This window comes from Cyclopterus lumpus, chromosome 21 (genome assembly GCF_009769545.1).
Source record: "Cyclopterus lumpus isolate fCycLum1 chromosome 21, fCycLum1.pri, whole genome shotgun sequence".
Classification (NCBI taxonomy): domain Eukaryota; kingdom Metazoa; phylum Chordata; class Actinopteri; order Perciformes; family Cyclopteridae; genus Cyclopterus; species Cyclopterus lumpus.
Window position 1 is genome coordinate 17667784 of NC_046986.1, and position 16451 is coordinate 17684234.

At 41.1% G+C, this 16451-nt stretch overlaps 2 protein-coding genes across 4 annotated transcripts; both read left to right on the forward strand.

Moving 5' to 3' along the window:
• The first annotated feature begins 865 nt into the window (after positions 1-865).
• Positions 866-12277, forward strand: rubcnl (rubicon like autophagy enhancer). Of its 3 annotated transcripts, none has more exons than XM_034561401.1 (18): positions 1028-1096; positions 2537-2605; positions 2720-2831; positions 3130-3538; positions 4149-4426; positions 4957-5054; positions 5345-5738; positions 6785-6830; positions 6924-7029; positions 7218-7354; positions 7541-7605; positions 7964-8003; positions 8188-8265; positions 8771-8891; positions 9416-9477; positions 10127-10280; positions 11046-11136; positions 11456-12277. In XM_034561401.1, exons 3-18 carry the CDS (start codon positions 2720-2722, stop codon positions 11581-11583), a joined length of 2319 nt encoding a protein of 772 aa, XP_034417292.1. In that variant the 5' UTR covers positions 1028-1096; positions 2537-2605; the 3' UTR covers positions 11584-12277. The 3 variants fall into 3 exon arrangements, with proteins under 3 accessions (XP_034417291.1, XP_034417292.1, XP_034417293.1); XM_034561402.1 differs by having other exon boundaries at positions 1035-1096; positions 2504-2605; XM_034561400.1 differs by lacking the exon at positions 2537-2605 and having other exon boundaries at positions 866-1096.
• Positions 12278-14522: 2245 nt separating this feature from the next.
• LOC117750731 (trace amine-associated receptor 13c-like) lies at positions 14523-15868 on the forward strand. The gene is made up of 2 exons (XM_034562054.1): positions 14523-14692; positions 15091-15868. The coding sequence occupies exons 1-2, from the start codon at positions 14523-14525 to the stop codon at positions 15866-15868; spliced, it is 948 nt and encodes a 315-aa protein (XP_034417945.1).
• Positions 15869-16451: the final 583 nt, after the last annotated feature.

The window sequence follows — 16451 nt, forward strand, 5'->3', positions numbered from 1 at the left end:
ATGCAGGGCCGGTCCAAGATGTTTCCTGACGCCTTGTCTGTAAAAACAAACAAAACTACAACAGTGTGTCTGCCACGACCACTGCTGTGATCTGCTTTTGATTGACATTTGATTGAATGAACATAACCCACGACAATCAATCTGTCAATAAAAAGTGTTTAGAGAAAGTGTGAGTCACTCCAACCACGAGAGGTCCTTCATTATGGAGCCATAAATGAGCACCCAGATTATCTGTGGACAGACACAGATACAGATAGAAAACATCAAAGTCATTTTAAAGGGAGAACACTTTTCATATAAGTGTTTAAGTTTTCTAATGTAGGCACATTTACTTTCGGTGTTTTGTGCCTGGACATCGTCTCCTGTGAACGTGAATTTAAATAAAACAACTGATACTTTGACTCTGAGTAAAACTTCCTCTTTCTCCTTATGCCAGCTGCCAGCTGTCGTGACAGTCTGCTGAGCTTAGACACTTTAATATTTCTGCTCAATAAACTCTTTGCACTTTGGTTATTGTAGATTGAGGAAGATGGACCGTTATAACCTATAATTATTATTAATTATAACTCCTGCTGGGGTATATTCTCTGTGATTTGCTCACATCATTTTCTATTGAGTACAGTTATGCAACGCCAACGTTTATCTGATTATATTTTTCTTTACTTTGTGTCTTTATGTTCTTTAGCAATATTACACTTTTCTTCACGGAAGGAAATCATGAATTGAAAGTGAAGTAACACGTTTCCAAAATAAAAACATGGGTTGTTGCAGAATGAATAAACTGCTTCAAAAATATATTCCAGATTAAAGAGGAGGCCTAAACATTGCAAGTGACATTATATATTATATTCTCACAAAACCTCCACTTTTTAGGACGTGGATGATCATTTTGGGGTTTAATTACTTGAGGAAAGCTCACTCTTTGGCCTCTGTGAATAAATACTGCTGCCCGCTCAGACGTGGAAAGTACAAAACAAGGTTAAATACAGGAAGTGTCGACAACCAACCGTCTCGCTTCCTTTCAAGCCTCATATCAGTCCCCTCGGCCTCTGACAGGTCGCTGCTTCATTCTTTCATTCTGGGAGATTACAAAATGGTGAGTAGCTGGGTTATAATAATAAAGACCGAAACACCACTGGTAGTCACGAGGTTCAGGTTTTCCATTTTTATTTGGAAATTCAGATTCTGAAAATGTGTGATTTTTCCCTTTTCTTCTCTTCCGGTCCGATCTTTTTTTCTTTTTTTTTATGTGTTACACACATTTTTTTAAGTGATATTATTGTTATTTCTCATTGTTAATAGAACTCAGAGTGCTTAATCTCCAATTAATAATACAAGTATTAAAATAAAATAAGCGAAGGATCAGCTGGATAACGGTGACTCATAACAATAACTGTGAGTTAAGAGTCAATATCTTTGGTTGAATTAGTCTGTGTCATGGCAATCCATCCGATAGTTGATCTATTCTTGCAATGTATTTGTTACTTTGGTTGAAGGCTGCATCTTTACTGTTTCCCAGCCACTGACCCGGACTGTTTGTATTTTATGATGTGAAACCAGCTGATGTTAATGAAGTGCATGTGTGCGTGCACTGACGAGATACATTTTCAATTTAGAAACGTTCACATTAAAGGAATTTTAAAAAGCTAATCAATCACATTCTCAGGTGTAAGGGGGTGGAGGGGGTGCCACATCTCTTTATATTTATTAAATAAAACCAAATAAGCATGAAAATGAAATTAATTAATGAAATGAGACTCCAAAAGGTTAAAACATGACAACTCTTATTCTCTGCAAACTGACATTCACGCTTCTTTAAGTTGATAAAAACCTATCCAAGATTCAGTTCAGACTGCTGCTCTCAGGCTTCCTCTGACAGGACAGTGCATGCGTCCCCAATTGGAACAAGTTGTGTCTTTGAGGGCGTTTTACTGTCAAGCTTTCACGAGTCAGTTGTTCCAAGGTTGAGGTTAAAAAGCAAAAAAGCAGACGTTTACAATCAGGGTCCCCCCCCAAACTCTTTGGGGGGGGACCCTGATTGCACTTGTTCATGCAATGTCCTGAAATATCAGAGGCAAGGAAGGGCATTGACATTTTGGAATTTGTGAAAATAATATCAATGACAGGAGCAAATATTAATATTGTAGGCTCTTGTTTGAGGTAAAAAAAAGAAGTCCCAATTCTTACTTGCACCAGAGCAGATCCTGTGTGACGCCACATTTTCTGACAAACGTCTGTGATTGTGTGTTGCTCCACACTGCGATGGTTTTGAAAATTTCCACAAGCTGTTTTACTCGCCAAAAAAAAGTCTCCTTTTTTATCAGTGTGTGATTATTCCCTACAATTCCTGTCTGAAATACCTTCATACTAATCTCCACAAACACAATGCTGCCTGATCTCATCTAGTGTGTTCGGTGCAGCCGAGGGCAGCAATGTTCAGACTTGAGACTTTGACTTTTAAGAGCCTTTGAGTGGTTTTATGATCCTGATGAACGACTGTCAGGAACTGCTGCGTCCTGCTCCCCTCTCCAAACAGAAAAAACAACGACAGTTTTGAAAGTCATGAACGTCGTTAGTCATCATCGGTGATCAACTGCCTGAAGATGTAAGTGTTGGGTAACTTTGGGTCAGGTTTGCTCATCACTCAGAAAGCAATGCCACACCAGGAAGTATTCACCAAAAGCTGTCATTGGCACTTTGTCTCTCCTCTCCTGTGCAGATGGGGAGCTGCGAGGGAATTTCCTTGTCTCTGCACAGATCCAGATATATCAGCTGGTGTGTGGACTACGCAGAGCCACCAACACCTGCACCTGCAGCTCTGAGAGGAACAGGTAAGATCCACCGCGCTCTCAAAAATAGGCTTCCGGAGCTTTGAAGCACCTCGAGGGCTTCTTAAGACTGCGATTACACGGGACACATCAGGTGTTACAGGGCTGCTGACTAATTCACATGAAAAGCCTTTTCCCTGTAAGCCCTTAATTTGAATGATCTGGAAGCATTATTAATTTGGTTCAAACATCAGAAACACCAGCTTGAAAGAAACTCCCTCTCACTCCTCAGCAATGACAGTTCATGTGCATTTGAAATATGTATTAATAACACACATGTCGGTCTCTTCTTTCTCTCTAGAAGTCGCTCCGGAAGAATCTTTCCACCAAAACCATAAGCTGGCTGGTTCAGGATCAGTCCCACTTCTCCTCCTGTCCCCACGAGAAACCAGTGGAGGAGAAACGAACACAGCATTTTCCCATCGACACCCAGAGCCAACTTTCACCAAGAGGACACATCCCGAGGCCTTCACACATTCCCAGCCGTCCCAGTCGAACCCACAGTCCAGCTCTGCTGTGCACACCATTGACAGAACCCCCAATCGCCAGGCTGATGATGGCGAGGATGATGGTGAGGAAGGAAGAAAGGGGATCAGTGAGGAGCTGGAGGACACGTGCTTCTTCCTTCCCAGGAGCAGTCCGGTCATCTCCAGACGCCACAGGCCCGTCTCCTGGCATGGAGAGGTCACCGGCATGTTGGCACCATCAAGGTAACTGAAAACATAAAAAACTGGGTTTTCGCTATTTGAGTCTTATTATCTCACGTGTCTCTATCTGCACTACAATCAGGGGCTTCCTTAAAATGACATTTAATTAGATGACACTTTGCTTTTCATTCAAGAATTCTTTTTACATTTTGTTTTAAAATCCTCATTGCAAAATAATGATAATATAAACAAAACAAAAAAACGCCTCTTTATTTTCCGTTTCTGGAGGCTACTTATGAACACTGTGATCTAACAAGTCACTGGACATGGTGTCGACTTCATTACATGTTAGTTAGTGTCATTAAAGCAGGCAGATATAAAGGTATTTTAGTGATTTTAGTGTTGTTGGAGAATAATTGCATTTAGTGTTCAGCATGTACACTTGTCAACTGTTTAAAAAGTTATTTTAGTTTTTTAAAGGTAATATGTTGAAGTTCACTTTTTTTTATTAACTATCACATGTTTGTCCGAGCTTTACAGAAATCCAACATAATAGGACTTTTCTTTCATGAAGATTTTACGTTTTCAAATGTTGTCTTTTTGAATTTGTGGAAGTGTATATTAGGATTTGTCATGTGGCCATCCTGTGATTCTTGTTTTTGTTTTTTGACAGAAACATGGACTCCCGGCCTCCTGCTTCTGGTCCGCTGTCTCTGGATCCGTGTGTGTGCCCAGCTGTCCCCAGCATGGTGGATCTGGGATCCAGACCGAGCTCCTGTCCACACCCGTCTCCCCTTCAGAAGGACAAGAAGCCGCTCTGCGTCTCTGCCTCATCGCAACTGAACCGACTCCTCTGCCCTTGGGTCCACCGTCCTTTCAGCGGACAGCAGGGATTGGCTAAGGAGGACAGGGGGCGGGGGCTAACCAGCTGTGATGCCTCTTACTCATCAGGTAGGATATGTTTAATCATTACAGGTGTATCTACAGAGCCTGTAATGGCTGTGTATACATGCACAGAGTCCACCTGCTATGTCCCAACCCTCCCACCTCTGGTTATGATCTGATTAAGATCAGTTAGATAATCTGAAACCAATAAACCTGCTGACTTGTGTTTCCTGTGTTTGAGGAAATGAAGATGCTAACATGCTCACATTGTTGCTAACACCGTTTTGCAATTTAATGTAATTTGGACAAGCTTCAGGTCAGGGCATCAAAGTTGAAATTCATCCACTAGGGACCACGAACGTGTGAAATAAATTGCAGCGTAATACTATACCTTTTTTTAAAAACATTTCAATAAGAAAGCTAAAATGTCACCCTCAGTTAGGGGATGATGCATCCTCTGAGAGCATGAATGTTTGTTCGAAGTTTCAAGTTTTGGGGATAAATAAAAAGTACTTCATGGATCTGGACATGGTCATCCCACTGGAATCTCCTTTCGTACCATTTACACATTACAGAAACGTGTATTTGTTTGTCAGGCCAGTCTCCCTCAACACATCACAGCAAAGAGAGAAGCTGCAGTGGCATCCCAGAATCCTCTGCAGACATCTTTAAGACCAGTTGTGATCTGGAAAAGGTACATTACATGCCAGAGTGGTACAGTTACAGTTATGTAGTACGTTATAAATGAAACAAATTATAATGATTGAAATGATTACCATGTCAATTTATGGTGAGTTCAATGTGTCAAGTTTAGAGAGCCTTTTCACACAGATGAATATTCTGCCATGGGATACATCCATGTTTGCTATCAGACTTTCATCTCTTAACCTCTCTGAAAGAATAAAAATGAGCTTTTCCTCCGACTGTGGATGCACAACACACTGTCAGTGTGTCAATAATGTCTCTATGAATGACTGTGTGCAGGAGAATGCTCATTTCATTGTGGTGGACATGATGCTGGAGGTGCTGGAGGGCGTCAAATGGACCCTGAGCTCCGATCGATGGACGTGCACGATGGACACGCGGCAACAGTACAGAGACGCCAGCTCATCGGAGGTCATCCCGCCACGTGGACACAAACACAGATGTAGAGCAGGCAGACGCACACAGGCCGGCAGTGCAAGTGATCCTCAACAAGAGACTGACAAGACATCAAACACACACTCCTCGTATGTACACACACGGCAACACACGCAGGAGGAAGAGGAAGAGGAGGAGGAGGAGGAGGAGGAGGAGGAGGAGGAGGAGGCAGTGAATCACGAGGCTGAACATCCGCCGAAGACTTTCTCCATCCTCTCCTCGGACAGTGGATTTGAAGGTAAAATTACTCTCACTGTCCATTTAGATATGACAGGGTATAAAGTGACAGGATTAAAATGTTCTATGTTGTCTGTGATGAGAAAAATATACATCTTAATTTTTAATAGTTATTTTCTTATAGCATTTTTACTCAGTATACTTAAACACCTTACAGATTGAATGTAAATAAGCTCTTTATTGTATGTATTCCTCTTGACAACACATGTATGATATGAGGCACTGATACATTATTAGGTATCATTATTATGTTATATATCATACGTCACATATTTCTCTCGATATTTTGTCAGTTTTAAAATAAATCATTTAAAACCCAAACAATTTAATTATGTGAATATCTAAAATGAAATAAGATGGCATTTTCACCAGTGGGGGAAAGTAACTAAGTAACTACTCTTTTTGAGGTACGTTTCCTGCCACTTTACTTAACTTAAACTCAGAGGGAAATGTTATACTATTTCCTGCTCTTAATTGATAACATCAGTGGTTAGTTTGTAGATTATTATTATTACAAAATATGATCAACCTAATAAAGGTTTAGACAAGACGTGAGTGATGAATTCCACCTTTTTATGAGCTGCAACATTTAACTTATAATCACATTAATGCATCAATAATTATCATCCAATTATAGAATATTTATTATTCCTAAATGAGTCATTTTGTATAATGAGTACGATAACCTTTATAAATCTTAATACATTAACATATATTTTGAGGCTTTTACTACTATTTTGAATACATCACTTCTACTTGTAACTGAGTGTTTTACTAGTTTTACTGAAGTAAATGATCTGAGTACTTCTTCCACTACACATTGTTACATCCTCAGAAACTTGCAAGTAACCGGCAACATGTTGCTCATTGCACCTTTAAGTCAGTAGACAGTGTTCTTATGTATTACCAGCACTTTTCTACAGCTGTTAAAATCTGTGTGACCATGTTACCGTTGTCATATTGAGGGATGCACTATAACTCACTGTAGAAATGATTAACATTGCATATGATGACAACATTCCTGAATTTCTGCGTTTTAATCTTCAGAGTGTGGAGTCGACACTACGCTGACACCGAGAAAGTCTCTCCGAACGTAAGAAAAGAAACCACCCTGAATGACTACGTGTCTGTCTAAATATATACATTCTGTCAGTCCTGAGTCAATCTGTGGTTTCCCATAATGCAGTGCAGAGTGGCTGGCCCAGCAGTTGGTGCTGGGGTTCAGGAGGAGCTGGCTTCCTTCCCGTGAGCCTCGGCGTGGACGGCAAAGCCTCCGCAGCTCGCTGCAGGAGGTGAGAGCACATTACAGCAAACGATATGCCAATCAACAGAGAAAATGACACAAACATGCATTTTTCAACAAGCAAAAAGTTGTTTTATATTTTCTACCTTTTGCTTTCAGGCTATCCTTTTGAGTCTAGTCCCAAAACAAAGAGAGACAATATTGATATTTACATTCTGTTCTCTCTCTCTTTGCCAGTTGCCAGGTACTGGAGATGTGGCGGTGAGCAGCAGCAGCCTGGCAGAGGAGATCAGACTGAGGACCAGGATGAGAGGATCCCTGAGCTGGGCCCCGCCGCGCTTCCAGATCATCTTCACTGTTCAGCCGACCAACAGGTAGTTACATCCGACGTGATGGATGGATGGGTGGATGGATGGATGGATGGGTGGATGGGTGGATGGATGGGTGGATGGGGGGATGGGGGGATGGATGGGTGGATGGGGGGATGGATGGATGGATGGATGGGGGGATAGATGGATGGGTGGATGTGGACATTCACGGTGGACTGTTTCCTCCTGCAGACGCAGTGAGGTCGTGGCTCTGCAGCACTTCCTGTGTGCAGGCTGTGGGACAGAGGTGGAGCCTCGTGAGTATTCACATATATATATATATATATATATATATATATATATATATATATATATATATATATATATATATATATATATATATATATATATGACCACTAGGGGGCGACAGATGCTTTGATTTGTAATACAACATACATTTTTCTTGGGTGAAATATTCTAAATATTACAACACGTATTACATTATCTCACAATGTTTGTGCAAAAACTAAAAGCATGTGGACACAAACATGCCTCAATATGATTTTTAATGTCTTTACACAGTAACTTGACAATATTCATCAGAAGTATGAGCTGATGCTCAGCACATCTGAGCTCTCTCTCTCTCTCTCTCTCCTCCCCCTCCCAACCCCCCAGGGTACATCAAGAAACTGCGGTACTGTGAATATATTGGCCGGTACGTACCTGTACAACATTTTATGGTAATCAAATTCAATACTGTGGACCAACAAAGAGGAGCCAGAAATGTCGTCACTCTGCTGCTAGTATGAATAAAAAGCAACTCTCTCCCGTGAAATGGTCTCCAAAAAACATGAAGCCAATTGTTGTGCTTGGATCATTTATTCATTGTGATTCATTAGGTATTTCTGTGACTGCTGCCACGGCGGCTCTGAAGCTGTGATTCCTGGTCGGCTTCTGTCCTGCTGGGACTTCGGCAGGTTGTAAAAACACTCATAAAACTCCTGCTATGACTCGTATTAATGCAAAGGGACTAATACTACCATCTACAATGTCTTATAAATGCTAATATCATTATTTATTTGACTACAGTAATAAACATAGTAAATATTAATACGGCTGCTTTTGCTGAAACCAGTCGGCCTATTGTTTTACCAGTTATTTATATCAGCATTTTGGCCTTTTACAACAATAATACATCATTTCCAAAAAAGAAAACACCTCAAAGGAATTACAAGTGAAGATTTATAGCATTACATTAAAAGTGATACAAAAATAGATAATAAAAAAGATAATATTCAAACATGAAGTTAAAATAATGAGAGCAACATTATCATTCATTCCAAGACAAATGAATATAACTATCAATCCACTCAAAGCATTAATATACAACATCATTCAATAAACTGAGGACTAACTAATGAGCTCAGTGGGAGAAAGAACGTGCCTTCATAAAGATCTGACATAATAATAATAATATTGCAGATACCCTGTGAGTGATTTCTCCAAACGGCTGCTGGATTCGGTCTGGCATCAGCCTCTGTTTGACCTGACCTGCGTCGGGAAGACGCTCTACAGCAGAGTGAAGGAGCTGGACAAGTTCAGGGTGAGTCCAAGACCCAATTATTGTAATTATTGCTGTTATTATTATCATTATGTCATGGCTGTTATTCACATCCTGTTCAAAGAGACCTAGATAAGCCATACATTTATGATTTACAATCCATTTAAGGTACAACCAGTGATTCTTGTCCTGTTCCACTTCCACCAAAGACACTCTAAACTGGTAGAAAGGATCAAACTTAAAACAACTGTGTATCAGAACGTATGTCTTCGTCTTGTTTCGCCATCAACCATCTTACGACCCCTCAGATTTATCTGGTGACCCGTTGAAGGGGCGTGACCCCTATGTTGGGAACCACTAGAATAAACTAGCTAACTTTGTATTAAAAAGTTAAAACTAGCTCCACCGTGGTAACAAACTAATGGTGTAATTTTACTTTTCTTTGAGTACATTTAGCTTATAATACTTATTTCCTTTTACTGGAGCACTTTATACTTGTAATATGTATTTTTAACTTTCCTTTGTTCCTTCTTTATTCCCTTCCTTCCTTCCTTCCTCTCCTTCAGGAGCTCCAGGAACAGCTGATGGGCATCAATAAGCTGCTGTCAGCCTGCAGATTATCTGGAAGGTAGACAGAATATTTATGACACAACCATTGGATTAATTATTATTATTATTATTAGATTATTAAACAATTGATAAAGCCACTGTGTGTAGGATTTGAAAACACTGTACTGTGGCGCCATCAAGTGGCAGTATAACAAACAAGACTGTAGCAGAGAGCCAATGTTTAACAAACATCTGAATGATTAGAAAAGGAATTAAATAACCATTCATGATACAGTGACTTTGATGGATATTTATTGTCTTATGAATGATGACCAGTACCCAAGTGTAGGTTTAAATGTAAAAGTGGATCCCCATTTAGCCAATGAGTATTTATTTATCAAATGTATTGAGATGCATCTGCTAGGAGGATAAGCAACAGCATTTACACATTTAAAGGGCCCAGAAATCTAAGCAGCCATATTAAGTATTTAAGTTATAGTTCAATTTATCTTTAATTGCTGTGTGTGCAGCTACAGAGGACTAAGCAAACTGTATTGGACAGTCCAGTCAGACAAAGAAGTGAAGGAAATCAATAAAAAGTTCAACATTAGAGGTGGAATAATATAGAGAGAATAATGCTGAGGTGACCTGTGAGAGAGAGTTTTGCCTGTGAGCTCAGCAATAGTTTCCTGTGACATATTTGATGTGTGTGTGTGTGTGTGTCTCAGGGTGATGGCTGAGTTTGATCAGCTTCCTGCTCACCTGATGGAGCAGCCACACCTGTTCTCCATGGAGGACCTCTGGAGGGTGAAGAAGGGTCCGCTCGTGGTGCAGGCCAGAGCGGTGCTGCACTCGGCCATCGATCATGTTGAAAACTGTGAGGTCAGTGGTGGCATGATTCTTCTTTAAATCTATAGACAATACATACGGTATATTTATAACGCAGCACGTGATATGAACACTGAATGTCTGCAGATATTTCATCACCGCTGGCCCAAATATTGGATGAAGTTTTTATCCGGAAAAAGCCAAAGCAACGCAGGACGGGCTTAAAAACCGCAATGATAACGTCCTGGTGTCCAGATTTTGGGATTAACATTATAGCGGGAGGTGGTGAATAAAATACTCTGTTTATTGTTCTGGCAGCAATTTGACCATCAAAAGAGAAGAAGATATGGTCTGTAATAGACATTCAGCAGGAGAAAGCTCCCCTGGTGGTTTTAATCTCTCTTTTTTAATGTCATTATGTTGGTTCCCCAAAAAAAGTCACATTCCACACTGAGCTGATAACAAGTATAAGAAAAAGCAGCTCTTCCCCACCAAAAGGTCTCAGAGACCTCGAGCAGTTGAATGAGTCAGTGTCCAGAAGTGCAAACAAGTATAGTTTTATCTTTGCTGCCTTTTTGACATCATTTTCTAAGTTTTCTTACATGGGAGATTTACAAAATGTGATTTACAACTTTTGTCATTAAAGTGGTCAATGTGGACTCAGTTATAAAAAGAAACGATGATTTACCCACGTGTGACTTGAACCCAGAGGACACAGTTAGTGGGATATTATTGACTGTTAAAGGATATGTTCACGCTTTAAAAAACCCACTATTTTTCAAACTATTTTTAACAATTCTTCTGACTTTTTCCTCACAGTTGTGTCTGGCCCGAGGTTTTATCTGCGAGTTCTGCAGAGAAAGAGACGTCATCTTTCCTTTTCAGGCAGACATATGTCGCCGATGTCCAGGTAAGCATTGACACATGATTACCTTTAAAATAAATGAGGTATGCAGGATGAAAAGTGGATGATATAAAAGACACTGAATATATAATATATCTAAATGCTGACAAGTTCATATCAATTGGAAGAAATGGCTTAAAAACAGTATTGAATAATTTCAAGTCTGACTTTTATGGACAAATACATTCTTAAGTCCATCTGGGTGTAACGTGAGGCTTCGGTGGTCTGAGTTTGTATCTTTTTCGGAACAAAATGACCTAATTTCAGACAAACATGTATGATGGCAGTATGATAAACTGTATTTATGTCGCTTCTCTTTTTGCAGTGTGCAGGACGTGCTTTCACAAACACTGTTTTGTGCAAAAGAAGTGTCCGAAATGTGCTCGGATCCAATCACGGAAAAAACATCCAGACGGATTCCACGACGATACGACTCAGCACAAACCTTTATGACTGCCACAGTTTCAGATAAATAAATAAAATCTATGCATTTCTTTACTCCTCCCCTTTAAGTGCATAATAATATCTTCATTTTCTATAATCAGGGAATACAAACTCACAATGTCTGAAATCATATTTCCTGTGGAAATTCAATTGGCATGAGAGGGATGCTTGACCTCTGTGAGTGTGGGCTGTCTGTCTGGTGTTTCTCAGAGGAACGCTGATGGAGTAAACATTTGTAAACAGGACTTTATGGTTTCAATTGCTAGTTTCAAGTCTTCTTCAGTACAGAATTAATTTAGAACATTGTGGTACCTTTTAAAGTAGACCATAAGACCACCACTAGACCATAAAGTGGTCTTTCAGCAGTCCGCAAACCATGTCAACCTCTTATATACAGTTTATAGAAGCAACAATATTGGATCCAACATAGAAAGTGCAGAGATCACACATTGGTATCAGGTCATATATAAAACTATCATTGTGTAACCCCCACTCCGCTCTCTACTCATCGTCTCACTGCAATTCCAGAAATCTTCTCCAGGAACACCGTTAGTTTTTTATACATTGTACATATCATGATGTTGTAATTTTTGCATGAGATTGATTGTATCTATGTTTTATTTGTTTTTCTCCTTTGTTGCCTTTTTGGCCAGGTCATAACTGATTGACTTATTTGGTGAAATAAAGTTTAACATTTAAAACATGTAAAAAGTGTATCCTAACTTGTGAAACCAAACATAAGGAATAGCGAACAGCCACAGTGATATCCGTAGTAGGTTCAACCATATGGTATAGCAAAAAGAACGATTGGATTTTAAGTTAAATGACACAAAGTTAATGTGAATGATGTGGTGTGATGAGCAGAAGATCTCAAATGAAGAGCAAAAAGTCACCTCTCCAGATCGGTGTTTGTTGGGGTGAAAGTCCGTTTACTCTGTTCGGTCCCATGAGTTTTAATTGCCCCTCTGAGCAACATTTTGCAGCCCATTAGTTGCTCCTAATTGGAAGTGTGTCGAACCGTTCAAGACAGGAAGCTGGTTCACACCTGCATGGATTAGTCAAATGATGACATCTCAACCTCTGAGGTGTCACTGCAATCAGAGGTGTGAAGAAAAACAAGCTTTAGCATCAACACATGATGCAACAACCACACAATCAACACATGATGCAATTATTATTGAACAGCGATGTTTTTTTTGTTTGATTGTGTCTTTCATGGCTTTCTTTGTCCGATTTTTAATCAATCTTCATAATAACAGTGGATGAAATGACCGTGTAATGTGGGAGGGGCCTTCATATATCTTTCACTGCCTTTCTTTTAGAAAGTGTCCCATAAGAAATGTGGTGAGGCTGCTTTCTGTTTCTGTCGCCGTGTTCAACGTTGAAACACCTGAGGGTTACGATGTTGTAACCCTAGTTCTATAAGCACAGGCTTAGGTGCAGCACGACGCTCACGCTTTACACCAGTCCTGTATCGTTCCGAATGAACAATGCATTGACGTTGACACTGCTGAAGAAGTCGGCCGAAACTACCCTGCTGAGAGTGAGCAGCCCACGGTGGGATTGTCTCTTCCTGCCTGTGCCTCACAAAGACATTCTGCCGGGCTTTTGCCTCCCTGTTCGCCACATGGGGAGGAAGACAAAAGGGGTCCAGCTGCATAACCCTCGAACATGAAAGAACTCCTTATTAAGTTATTGTGATCAAAGGAGGGATTTGGTCTGAATGAATCACCACCAACAAGCAACTGGGTTGCACCCACGGGGCGACTGGTTCACACACTCTATTAGCTGAGGTCAGAGAGAAGCACTCCCGGCTCCCGGCTCAAAAGGGACCTTTCACCAAGGTCTCGAGCACTAATGACACTTCCCTTTGCGTGGAGGAAGCACGCATCGCCCGGGGCCGACTCCTGACCCTGGGTAGAGGTCTGCCTTACGCGAGGTCCACCGAAGACCGGTCAGTTGCAAAAACCCTTGTGGCAGGAAGAACTGACTCCATACACCAAACACTGCAAAAGGGAGAACACAGAACCAACTGCTACGACATGTTCCCGTGCTGCCGGGCCGTGAAATATGTTTAGTGCAAGTTGCACACCGCTTGTGCTTTGACCCCTTCGGGGTTCGGACATGGCTCTACCCAGTTCAGCTCCGGGCCAGCAGCTGCATGTGTGTGGACTTGTTGGCTCTGAAGTGGTGGAACGTGGTGAGGGAAGGTTCAGATCCACCACTAGGACGGATTATTAGACACCAGAACATCTCAGATAGCAGCGTGCAATGGCCAGAACAATCATATCATCATGTTAGCCCCCCCCCCCCCCCCCCGACCTGTGTGGAGTCGCTTCATTAAAATGAATGAGTGAGCTGTTTTTTCCATGCCGTCCTGTTGACTGTCTGCTTAAATGACTTACAGCAGCGTTCCAGCTGTCAGTGCTATTGCTCTAAAGTAATTATCCGGTCCATTGCACTTGTCTGGAGGCAGACAGCAAAACTGCAACACACAACTTCAACTTTATTACAATCGTCATATACAGGCGATCAAATGTTGAAATTGACCTTTGCATTTGACCCATCCTCAGTGTTTTAAGAGCAGTGGACTGTGAAGCGGGCTCAGTGTCTCACTTTGCCGGGGAATCGGACCGCCAACCTTGTGGTGACAGGAAGCCAAACATTAAAAGATTATTTAGCACGGCAATCGATACATACACCGAAATCAAAACACGTCGTTCAGCAACCAGGATGCGAAACACACGTTAAATTCAGGAATATTCTGCTGCGACAATTAATTGCAAAGTGATGAAGATGATGGTGTGATTTGCTGTCCACTGAGGAGGAGCATCATCTGAGTCCAACAGAGAACGGGAGAAAGCGATGGGGAGGGGGTTAAGAGAATTTGAGAGGTGAATCTGGTATATGACTCACGTTTGTTCAGACAGATGCAGCTCGAGCTGCAGATGGAGGCTGAGGACGGATCGGAGCTCTGCTTTCCACAACTCCAGAACACCTCGTGCAGGAAGCCCACCCTGCTTTGGCACGAAGCCTTGCTCCCTTTCTTTCTGATGTCCATCTCTACGCTCACTGTGGCTCTCAACCTGCTCGTCATCATCTCAGTCTCCCACTTCAGGCAAAGTTTACATTCTCAGCAGAATCTACCATTTAAGTTTCATAAAGATGAAACCTAAATGCTGTTCCTACTGTGAGAAGTCAAACTGCCCGCTCAGGAAAAGTGTTGTCGGTATGACGGCTTAGAAAAGGGTGAACAGCAGTAGATTAGAATAAGAATTGTCTCTGAATAGGGCGAATAGCTGAATAATGTTTGCACCTTTGCACATTACACTGTCTTACTGTTTTGGCACAATAAAGCTAAAATGTGATGTTGAATTGTCCACACGTGTGACAGATGTGTCCGATCATAAAACACTCAAGAGGTTCTTATTTGTTCTCTTTCTCGTTTGTGCTGTTTTGCCGTGTCCATATGAAAGACTGTGGTTGGTTTAATGACACTTGTCTCTTTCCCGGCAGGAAGCTTCACACACCCACCAACATCCTCATCCTCTCTCTGGCCGTCTCAGACTTAATCGTGGGCCTCCTGCTGTTGCCAGTGGAAATCATCCTCAAATTATCCTGCTGGTTTCTCGGTGACCTGGCGTGTTCTCTGTTTAATTATGTGTCCTTCATCGTCACCTCTGCCTCAGTGGGCAACATGGTGCTCATATCCATGGACCGCTACATGTCCATCTGTGACCCTCTTCATTACACCGCCAGAGTCACAGTAAACAGAGTCAGACTGTGCGTGTGCATGTGTTGGCTCGGTTCTGTCTCCTACAGCGCCGTCTTCGCGAGGGACAGCCTGACTCAACCAGGCAAGTATAATTCCTGCCACGGAGAGTGTGTGGTTTTCATTGACTACGTCTCAGGGGCTGTCGACGTCGTCTTGACGTGTGCTCTTCCGGTTACCGTCATCATAGTTCTGTACGCGAGGGTGTTCTCCGTGGCTGTCGCTCAGGCCCGCGCCATGCGCTCTCAGATCTCAGTTGTTTCGGTGGGCTTAAAAATGATGAGGTCGGAGCTGAAAGCAGCCAGAACTCTTGGCGTGGTGGTGGTTTTGTTTCTGATTTGTTTCTGCCCATATTACGCCGTTTCCCTTGTAAGTGACAGCCTGGTTAGTAGTTCATACGTGTCCTTTGTGCTCTATCTGTTCTATCTCAACTCATTTCTGAACCCTTTGATATATGCATTGTTTTACCCCTGGTTTAGAAAAGCAATAAAACGTATTGTTATCCTGCAGGCCGGCTCCTAAGAGGCCGACTGAAATGATATCTATGCTTCAAAATTGTTCTCAAAATCAGTAAACTATAAACTGTATAATAAACAGTATGCATCTCTCTTCGCAACAAAATGTGATTTGAATGTGATTTAAGGACTACGATGTATTGTTAATATGAATAATTATAACAAGTGAATATTTTTCTCTCTTACTTTTTGTTCCTTTTTTAAAGTTAAAGTAAAACAAAGGTGAGATGGCAGAAAACCTCAGAGTCACTACTAAGTATGGTGGGAACATGTCTGGCACAAAAAAAAAAACAGTTTTACTGGTTGGTAGTCACATAGATTATAATGTTGTTTAAATCATAATGTCGAGGTTTTCAGATCCGTAATTAATAATTACAAGATACTGAAAAAATGACTACTAAAATAAATACTACAACATATGTAAAGTCGTGTTTTCAAAGTGTTTCTCTGGTTTTCTTGGAGAGAAAATATATATAAATATCAAAAGTACCGTTTTAATGTTTTAAATGCATTACGTAAACTGGTTATTGTGTTTACTAAGCAGTCAAATGTTATATTTAAATGAATTTTACAGTAAACTACAGTTAACT